Source organism: Lygodium microphyllum, chromosome 16, assembly GCF_053477565.2.
Source record: "Lygodium microphyllum isolate KBCC chromosome 16, Lygodium_microphyllum_v1.1.10, whole genome shotgun sequence".
In the NCBI taxonomy this organism is placed as follows: domain Eukaryota; kingdom Viridiplantae; phylum Streptophyta; class Polypodiopsida; order Schizaeales; family Lygodiaceae; genus Lygodium; species Lygodium microphyllum.
Genome location: NC_141150.1, coordinates 71670576 through 71680622, shown reverse-complemented (window position 1 = coordinate 71680622; position 10047 = coordinate 71670576). Strand labels below are relative to the sequence as shown.

General features: G+C 40.9%; 1 protein-coding gene across 6 annotated transcripts; it reads left to right on the top strand.

Annotated features, from left to right (window-relative positions):
- Nucleotides 1–1736: 1736 nt before the first annotated feature.
- On the top strand, nt 1737–4587 carry LOC148022974 (uncharacterized). 6 transcript variants are annotated; one of them, XM_087695160.1, is made up of 3 exons: nt 1737–1874; nt 2736–2854; nt 4283–4587. In XM_087695160.1, the coding sequence occupies exons 1-3, from the start codon at nt 1834–1836 to the stop codon at nt 4306–4308; spliced, it is 186 nt and encodes a 61-aa protein (XP_087551286.1). In that variant the 5' UTR covers nt 1737–1833; the 3' UTR covers nt 4309–4587. The 6 variants fall into 6 exon arrangements, with proteins under 6 accessions (XP_087551286.1, XP_087551281.1, XP_087551282.1 ...); XM_087695155.1 differs by lacking the exon at nt 4283–4587 and adding an exon at nt 3428–4276; XM_087695156.1 differs by lacking the exon at nt 4283–4587 and adding an exon at nt 3020–3409.
- The last annotated feature ends 5460 nt before the right edge of the window (nt 4588–10047 follow it).

The window sequence follows — 10047 nt, the reverse complement described above, 5'->3', positions numbered from 1 at the left end:
TAGTGATAGTCTACATCACCGAATGTCAGTGATTTCATCACTCTCTATCACAGGGGCTGCTGGGACTTGCATTTTTGGAGCTTGGCTCCTCCTCCATCACTTAGCATCATTTGTTTGTCACAGGGACTGATGGGACCCATGTTTTTACAGCCTAGTGTATCCAACATCATTTGGTGTCATCATTATCCACCTCGCGTCAACATCTAGGCTGCTCATTGTTATGGTGGTCAAAACACTGATATTCATGATCTTGGTTGTCACTTTGGTGGTTCCCTAGGTTCGTGATCCACTCAATGTTGCTAATCATACTTGTTTGTCATGGATGTTCCTTTGAGATCTACAAAAAAGACATAACCAATGTTGATCGGATGATGACTTCCTTTTTATGATGATGTCAACAATCCTGGATGTTGCCTTTCAGCAAAGTACCTCAATAGATGATGACATTAGCAAACATAGGTTGTAGGGAAGTTGGCAACACAAATAGCAGCAGGTGAAGGCATACGGCTGCAAACACAAGGGAAGATGATGGTGGCGATGTTGAAATGCACCACTTGGAGCCCTTCTTGGGACCTGGATGAAAATGCAGCCCTATTGATGAAAATGCAACAATAGACAGCAAGTTGAGCATGATTCTCCACCACTTCAATAATGCCTGCCCTCTCACATTGGCAAATTGTACTATGTGCAAGTGCACACTGGAAAAGAAAACATGAATATGGAGTGAGAAGAGAAGTAGACAAGATGAACATAGGTGAGCGAAGGAATAACTATGATTGAACACAGATTACAATGCTGCAACTGTCAGCCCCTTCACTTGTGGAGATGCATTAGTGAGGGTGATAGATGGAGGGAGGTGATGATGATGAATGATGATAAGGGAGGCTAGATGACTAAACGCAAGTATGGTGAGTGTGGAGAGGGGCAGGCTATAGGCCTAAGGCCATCCGACTTGCTGGCTGACCTGCCTTGATGCAGGTTGGACCTGAAAAAACTGATGCCAGGCCCATATGTGGCCACCCAAGTACGCCGGCCTGCATGGTAATTGTCTGCACTGCCCAAGGTGGCTGACATGCCTGCATGGATGAAGAAATACAGGCTGCCCTGTCATGCTACCCATTGTGGACATGCTAGAGGCTTGAGACAGCTATAAGATAGGAAGCACCTCCACCAAACATGCCTAGGAAAGACGAAGAGATGGTCAAAGACTATGTCAGACCTCCTAAAATCCATGTTTGACTGAGACCGAGGCTCACAGACAGGATGACCAGATTGGAAGAAGACACAAAGACACGTCTGTTAACAATAACACCGCCAACACAAGCTTGACTATTACTAGTATAGGCTCCACCTAGTAGAAGACTATCTAGGGCTGACACAGGTAGATTCTAGAAGCACAATGCTAGGCAAAGTTGGGAGGCCTTATCCTTGAGCCAAGTGGTGCCCATGAGATTATTTGAGGATTCAGGCTATTATCTCTTACCATCACCAGAATCTCCCATGAGATTCACTGCGTCAGGCTTGGGAAACCCCCCTGTCAAATCATCTGTCTGCTAGGACCTAGGATGGGCCTACAATGTGGGGGTCTGATGATGTGGTGGGTGGATACCAGGCACATAGGCAGCTGATTCATATGTGGCAGCCAGCTGCCCCTGTCAAGACTGCTTGGGCCTGCCTGGAGCATAAAGGGCCTTTTCTTTGCCCTCCCATCATCTTTTTTGCATTATCATCCTGTCTTCAACTTAATTGGTGCACACTCACATGTATTAATGCCTGAGAATGCTGAGATTGTGGTTCACTGCTTCCTGATTGGAGGCTTTAGAGGTTCGCAGTATGGATTGCTGGAGCCTGAGTGTTGATTTGCCCTGGACAAGGTAGTGTGTTTATTGCAAGGATTGTGGGAGTGTGCAGGTGCCACGATTTCCTATGGGCTGGAGTGCAGCAATGTTTGCTTGTATACATCGTATATACTGCTCTAAAACGGGAACAGGAGGATAATTTCTGCCTTGGTTGTATTGGAGACTAGTGTGTTTTACAACACACTTCATGTATTTTGACTTCATTCCTCCTTGGGATTTAGGTGAAGAGATTTTTGGGCATCTTGCTTCAAGCAATTTCCATTGAATCCAGTTCAAAAACACTTTGTTGGATTTCAAAGATATCTAGTTTATCTTTTGATAGTCAAGAATAGCTGCACACATTCCCTATAAAGGCTGACCTGCAAGTTATATCCAGGCATTTCACAAACAAGCTATTCCAAGTGCATTTTGACCAGCTCTAGTCCATTGATGTTCCAAAGGCTGCTGGTTGACAGGGTCATATAGTTGATGAATTCTAGGATTTCCTTTACAGGGTACCCTTACAAGCCATAGCTGAGCTTGGATCTGGGAGTCTGATTAATATGCAAGTTATTATAGGCAGCCAATGAGGGTTACAGAGACTTCATAAGCTTGGATCTGGAAGTCTGATTAATATTCAAGTTATTATAGGCAGCCGATGAGGGTTACAGAGACTTCATAAGCTTGTGCCAATAGTTTACTGTTTTATAAAGTCACGTTGGTTTGTATTTCTATTCTTTTGCATGAGCTTCCCTCAATAATGTGATTTTATATCGCTGACACTTTGGCTATAGTTTTTATTGTGGTTTTTTTTTTCATGTGCTTGAGCTTGATGACTTGTCTGTAGTTTGCTGATTGGAGATTGATTCTGCTGCTTGTCCGGTCATCTGTGCACAGGTTCGCAGGCTTGGGCTTTCAGGCAACTGGCGTTCCAAACTTCCTGCCAGCATTGGGAAATTACAGTTACAGCTGGAGGGTCTTTGGGTACAAGGAAACTTCAGTCTGTTCCAGAAGAGGTTTGTGATTCTGTAGCAGTTTGTTACAACCTTGTGCTGTTATAAAGTGGTCCCCTCAAATATTTTTATTTATGTGGGCAGATATTTTTTGAATCCATGCTAGTTTGTGAGCTTTTCTACAACACATAATTTGCAGGCATGCTCTCCTGTTGTTTATTTATGCAGCTTTAAGAAAAAAAATGGGTCAAGGAACACTTATCTTTTTATCATAGAAACCATCTGTGCTGACTCCAGACCTTTGCATAGCTTGCCTTCTATTGATGGTCGCTTTTATTCAAGAATGAGAAGATTTCTGACGATTGTATAGCCCATCTAACACTTTTCTAGTGACAATTGTATATTCCGTTTAGCACTTTCTCGAATTTATCATATTATGGATGATGTGCAAAGATGCACTGCTTTGATGCTCATCTTAAAACCTGAGAGAGACTATTTGGTCTCTGATTAGTGTTTTGGAAGTAGATTCAGCTGAATGGCTTTTGTCAAAAACGTTATTCCTTTTGAAAAAGATTCAGATGAATAACCTTTTTCAAGAAGATTATCGTGTTTGCTTGTGCCTTATGCCTTTTGCAGGTTATTGGCTCATTAGCCTCAGAAATGTGCTACTGAAGAACCTCCGTTTTGTTCAGTTAATTCGATTTGCCATGTGAAGTACTCAGTTCTGTAGAAGCAAAGCTTCAATAAGTAGATCTGGAATTTCAGTTTTGAATCTGCTATGTATCATTAATATCAACCTTTTGTCACTGTAATTAGAATGCGTGCAGATAATTTTAGCCAGGGATATTTGTTTGTCATTCAGAATTATCTTTCTTTATGATGGTTTGCATAAGTTGCAACTAATAAGAGTATGACAAGGGTTTACCTTTCTACCTTATGATCCCATGACAAATCAAACGCATAGACATACAAGCAAGAAACCTGTTTTAATGATATTTTTACTCTTAAACGAGTGGATTGCATCTTGTTTCCAGCAATTGACAGATCATACAGTATTTAGTCTGAGTCTTCTTCTTTACTGAGTCTGAAAGCGTAAATGCAAGGATGCACAAGCAAAACTTGAAGAGATTTATGTCACTTGAGGTGTCATAATTCAACAAAGGGATTAGGTTTGGTGCAGGCATTACAGTGTGTGGGTGCAGTGTCCTCTCACCATGGTCTTCTGCATGCAGGTTTCTTCTTTGACCAGTATTCTGTCACCTTGCCTCTTGCAACTCTTGAGTAGGGGGTTATCTCAATCCTCATTTCTGGTATGCCTTTGCAAGCTGCACAGGGGTTGCATGTGCGCAGTGGTTGACTGCATCACATACTTTCTTGAAAGTTGGATCTCATTATAAATTTTCTGAATCTTGAAGGCCCCACACAGGCTTATGCCATCCGTTTGGAGGTTGGGTTTTCATCATCAGCAGCCCTTTTCTTTGCATTTTGCAGGTTTCATCGAAGGACATATATGGTAGATCAGTATGATTGGCAGGATCATGTGGATTGGGACTGTGAGGACCACTGAAGTGACAAGCAAGACTGAGAAGATGGCCGTTCCGATTGTTGTGACCATGAGGATTGTTGCGAAGACTGCCAAGATCATGATCTTTTGATCTTTTGATTGAGATTGAGAAGACTAGGGTTCCAATCATTGTGACCATGAGGATTGCTGCAAAAACTGCTGAGATCCAGACAGAGATTGAGGCGCGGATTGACGGGCTGACTGTGACTGGTTTCCCTCCTAACCACTTTCTTATCAGTGCTTCAAGTGCACGATTGGCCATTATGGCACCACATGTGCAAGTGCCTGTCCTACCCTGTGCAACCGCCCCCCCCCCCCCAAAAGCTAGATACCTATTCTCTATTGTCATGCAAAGTTGAGTGTATCCTTGGTTCATTTGACCTATGGAATTTCGTCATAGTCCCTTATCAATGACCCACTATGGATCCCCATGTTGGAACAATCTTGGACTTTGTGGGATCAGCGTAACACCCAAGCCCACTCATTCCTCTTTTTGAGCTGTATAGTTTCTATTCTTGTGCATTTAAGAGTCAAGATGTATCTGCATTGGAGCAGAGGTCTTGCCTCGATTGGCATCCTTATATCAGGTTCAAATGTTCTAACATTGGATGACTGTGGAGGTGAAGTTATTACACCTCTTTATTGTAGATTTCCTCATGATGAAGGACCTCATCAACAAGATGGAGGGGATTTGGGATAAGCTTGCATCCCTAGGGCAAATCATGGCTTCGAAAAGGCCTTGTTGTGAGACTTTTGTCAGATTTCTCACCTCTTGTATTGCTTGGGAGAAGCTGATCCCTATGGTGCTAGAGCAGAATGCATGTCACAAGGAGATAGATTCTCATAGAGCTAGGGTACAGAATTGTGCTTTTTATTCTTTTAGTGACATTTCAATAAGGAAAGGCCAGTCACACATTGTGACTGTTGAAGTTCACACATCTTGAGTCTCTCTCTCTCTCTTGCTCTCTTGCTCCGTTTGTCATAGATCACTCTTCCATTGCTTTCGCTTGCTTGTGCTCTCACTTGGGCTTCTCCCTTCAATTGGTATTAGAGCTGAGGTCGAGGAGCTTCACCCAACATTTTGTCTCAGTCGGCATTTGAAAGCTTCAACTCTTCACCAATGCTAGCCATGGCTTCAACTTGAAGAGGTAAAGCTTGTCACTCCCGCTCCTTCTTAGCTTTGTGGGCTTCTTTCAAGCACCATAGAGGCTTCCGTGAGCACTTCTAAGTGCCCTCCCAATCCCATTTACCACAGTCAAGCCATCAACAGGGCCAGCAACAGCAGCATGATTTGCTCCTGCTGTTGCCCAGTCTCTGATCAGATTTGCTCCCTCCTACAGCTCTTGTGATCTCTAGGCCACTTTGGCACTCTTGTTCCAGCTCTTCAACATCGGCATTTTGCATCTTGGACACCATTTGGAGCTCCCAACCTCTGTTATTTCTGTATATGAATAGCAGACCTGCTGTAACAGACCTGAAACAATGTCTTCTCACATATTGTGGCTCCCGTATTGCTTTATTGATGCTTGTATGCCCACATATTAATGCCAGATCATTGAGGGATGACTTGAGCTTGAAATAGCTCAATTTTCACTATCATCTAAGTGCTATAGTAATAGGGCAGCAAGATTTTACACAGGGAAGATTATGCCTTGTGCTATTTGATTCTATTCAGGGACTCCAATAGATGTATTGATGTATGACATTGATGCTATGCACCTGGATATGCTTATGGAATGTCTTGAGCTTTGCATTTGAGCTAAGCTACATGTATTGGAGCTTTGGTTAGTTGCTAAAGTGATCATTGACATTACGGGCTTGAAGACTTACTCTGATGTTATGCTCTCCGCTCTACACTTGATATATCTTAGATTTCTAATGACCATGTACTTGATATTTTGAGCTTGCATTGCTCATTTGGCATTTGGTTTTGTTCTACTGAGAGTCACTTGAGCTACTTGGATATTTTGGATTTGAGTAGAGCTTTGGGTCTATGCAGTTGAGCTTACTTCTGTGAGACTATGGGGCTTGGTTGAGTTAGGTCTATGCTCTCTAGATGCTATTTGGATGCAGTTGTTGCCTAGTGGGCTGATTTTATTTATGCTTTGAGTCAGCACCTATCTTTGTTAGGTTGTTGTTAGTGATGTATTCACTACTTGGCTGTGTATTGAGCCTCTTTACACTTGCTTAGTCAGTTGTGTATATGGTAGTTTTCTCCCATTATCCTTGAGACCTACTACATACACAACAGTTATGCCTATTGGATGTATTCCACTCTAATACATTGAGTTTGATAGTTCTTGATACGAATTGCATGCTTAGTGATTGCTAGTGGTTTGTACATATCCCACTTTTGGCAGAATATACTTGGTAGTTGTTGTAATTGCAAGTTTATGCATCATTTATAAGGGCTTATGCTTTGACTTGATGGTCATTTATTGGCAAGTAGTGGACAGCCCTACTTTTTGCTGATTTCATCTGTTTGGCCACTATCTTGGTCTCGATTTTGGCCTATTTTGCTCTCATTTACAACAGCTTGTTTGCCTTGGATGTGCTTTCATTTATTACATTATGGTTGGTGGATCAAATAACAATGCTATCTTTAACATTGACAAGTTGGATGGCACAAACTACAGCTATTGAAAGGCACAAATCTGGCAGGTTCTAGTGTAGAAATTGCAAATTAAGCCATTGAGACATGAGGGTGTAAAGCCTGAATGCTTTGATGCAGAGAATTGAGCTAAATTGGATGAGTTATGTAAATCTACAATATTCTATAATGTTGTCTCTAAAGGGCAAACCACATGGGACTTATGGTATAAGATTCGTAATGTCTATGACAAGTAGAGCCCTACCTCTCAAATAGATTGGTTGAAGCAACTCATGGACGTTCATATGGAGAAGACTTCTATGTTTTTCCATTTAAATGACTTTCATTCTAGTTTTAGCCACTCGTCTCCTCATGGGATTGACTTTAAGGATAATCTTCCTCTCTCTTTTTTGTTGATTACATTGCTTGAGTCATGGGACACATTCTGTACTGCTATGTGTGCAAATATGATTGCTGATGGGCTGAAATTGTAGAATGTAGAGGGTGCACTCTTGAATGAAGAGGTTAATAGAAAGAATATTGATGCTTCTCATAATTCTCATGCTTTGACAATCAGAGGCAATAATGGTAAGAGCAGTAATGACTGCCGTGGAAGAGACTCTGAGTAGTCTCGTTCTCAGTCATGTGGATAGTCTTATAATAAGTCACGTGGCTATAAGTCTGTATTGACTTGACATTATTATAGGAAGCAAGGTCATATTTGATCATAGTGTGATACAATGTGTGATGAAGGTATAAACAAAAGGGAAAGGGAAAAGCATAGGAAAAGAATAATGATCGCAACATTGTCCCTAGCATGTTGAGCATCAAGATTGAAGAGATTAATGTTGTGGTGACTGATTCTAATGATGATAAAAAAACTTGCAGCTTCTTCTCTTGATGTTTCCCAGTTGGTTGATGTCTTGTCCACCTATGCTCAGTATTGGTTGATTGATCTAGGGGTTTCATTTCATATTACTTCTCATCAAGAGTGGTTTCACTCCTATCACAGCATGACAGGATTTGTCAGATTAGGTAATGACTTGGCATTGGATATTATTTGTATTGGAGATGTCCAACTGCAGTTAGCTGGAGATAGTATGTTTACTTTGCATGATATACACCATGTTTTGGTTTTGCCTAAAAGCTTAGTTTTTGCTAGTCAATTGGATGATACAAGTTATGGTGTATTCTTTGGAGATTTCTCATGAAAGGTTACCCATGGGAAGCTTGTCTTGGCATGAGGTGCCAAGTTTGGCACTCTTTATCCCTTACTTGTATATGGGTCTATTAACCATGTTTTGGTAGTGGCTGTAGTACCACATGTATCATTATGACATTGCCGCCTTTGACAGGGAATGAAAATTCTTATCCCTTTGTAGTATCTTTTGCCCCTCAACTATTAAGTGTTTAATTCTTGTGATCATTGTCTTTATGGTAAGTAGAATCGTGATTCGCATAAGAAGTCTTGAATTATGCGCATGGATGAGACTTTAGCTCTTGTTTATTCTAATGTTTGTAGACCTATGCCTTGCAAGTTGTTAGGTGGTGTGAAGTATTTCGTTACTTTCAGTGATGATTACTCACATAAGGTGTGGGCATATCCCATAAAGTTGAAATCAGAAGCCTTGGCTACATTTCAATGTTGGCTTGCTTTTTTTGAGAATCAATGTGGATATAGGCTAAGATACCTACAATCGGACAACGGAGATGAGTATGTATCTAAAGTCTTTGTGTACTTTTGTGATAAGAGGGATATTAAGTACTAGTTGACCACCTCGTACATCCCACCCTAGAATGGTATGGTTAAGCATATGAATTCCTAGGACAATTCGGAAGCAAGTTCGTAGCATGCTTAGATAAGCAGGCTTGTTGTAGCACTTTTGGGTTGAGGTAGTTACTACTGCCATATATGTGATTAATTGATCCCCATGCATTGCTCTTGACTATCAAATTGTAGAGAAGATATGGTTTGGAAAACCTTGATTATATACTCATTTACATGTCTTTGGTTGTTAGGAGTTTTGCCATGTTCCCAAGGATAAGTGCAATAAGCTAGATCTTAAGTTTGTAAAAATCTTTCTTGGTTATGGAGATGCATGTAAGACGAGCTATTGCCTATGGGATTCGTACGCTAATAAGGGCATTTGCGGCCATGATGTTATTTTCTATGGGGAGAAAATATATTGCAGCTTGAGCATATCCTTGAGGTACACATGGTGATATTTCAAGAGGAGCCCCTTATTATTGTACAACCAACTAGATAGCTTGCAATAGATGATGCTCTAGTGGCCCATGACCATGATGTTGGACAGGATGGATAGACCCCACAACCTGTTTTGCAGTGGTCTAGTAGAGAGAAATGTTAGCTTGATTGGTTTGTGCTCTCCATGGATTATGTTATGGTGATAGATGCTAATGAGCCTTTTGTTCGCAGTCATGTTTGTCACACCTTGTCATCTCTTGACTCCCTCTTCCCCAAGGTCTTCCTCTCATAACTCCTAATCTTATATTTTGTAATTGGCCAGACAATTGATCCTCAATCTCTGGTGCTAATTGGGCATTTTGTCTCGTTAACATTTGAAAGTTTTGTCATTGCCAATTTCAGTCTCTATTTTCAATAGGTGTTCTAAATGACTCTCTTTTTTAAATTTTCTCAATTTTCCTCTCTTTTTCTATGGCAATCATCACAGCTTTTTCAAAAGTACTAGGTTCTTTAATTTCCACTTTTGTCCTTACTTCTCCCTACAAATTTTCAATGAAATGTTTGATTTTCAACATTTTCGGGGCTCTCTCTCCTGGGCCTAAAGATACATTCCAATGATCCCAAAGTCTAGCATACTCCATAGCAAAAAATTCTATGGTCTAGTCTTCCCTCTTTTGGCAAGTTTCTATTTTTCTCCAAAGGTCTTGGGAAGTCTCGATTTCCTTAAAACGGTCAAGGAACACTTGCTTATTTGCTTCATATTCCATAGAAACAGGAGGATTTCTCAATCTAAGAGTCTTTTTCTAATCCTCAAACCAATTACGACATTCATTCAACAATTGAAATTTCAGAATTTGGAGTTTCAGGGTTGAGTTATTTATTTGTTGGATAATACA

Bases quoted from the DNA above. Each gene is read 5' to 3' on its own strand.
- LOC148022974 (XM_087695155.1), top strand. From the start codon at position 1,834: ATGGATTGCTGGAGCCTGAGTGTTGATTTGCCCTGGACAAG. The intron at 1,875-2,735 runs GTAGTGTGTTTA...ATCTGTGCACAG, and splicing joins GTTGATTTGCCCTGGACAAG to GTTCGCAGGCTTGGGCTTTC. The intron at 2,855-3,427 runs GTTTGTGATTCT...TGCCTTTTGCAG, and splicing joins TTCAGTCTGTTCCAGAAGAG to GTTATTGGCTCATTAGCCTC.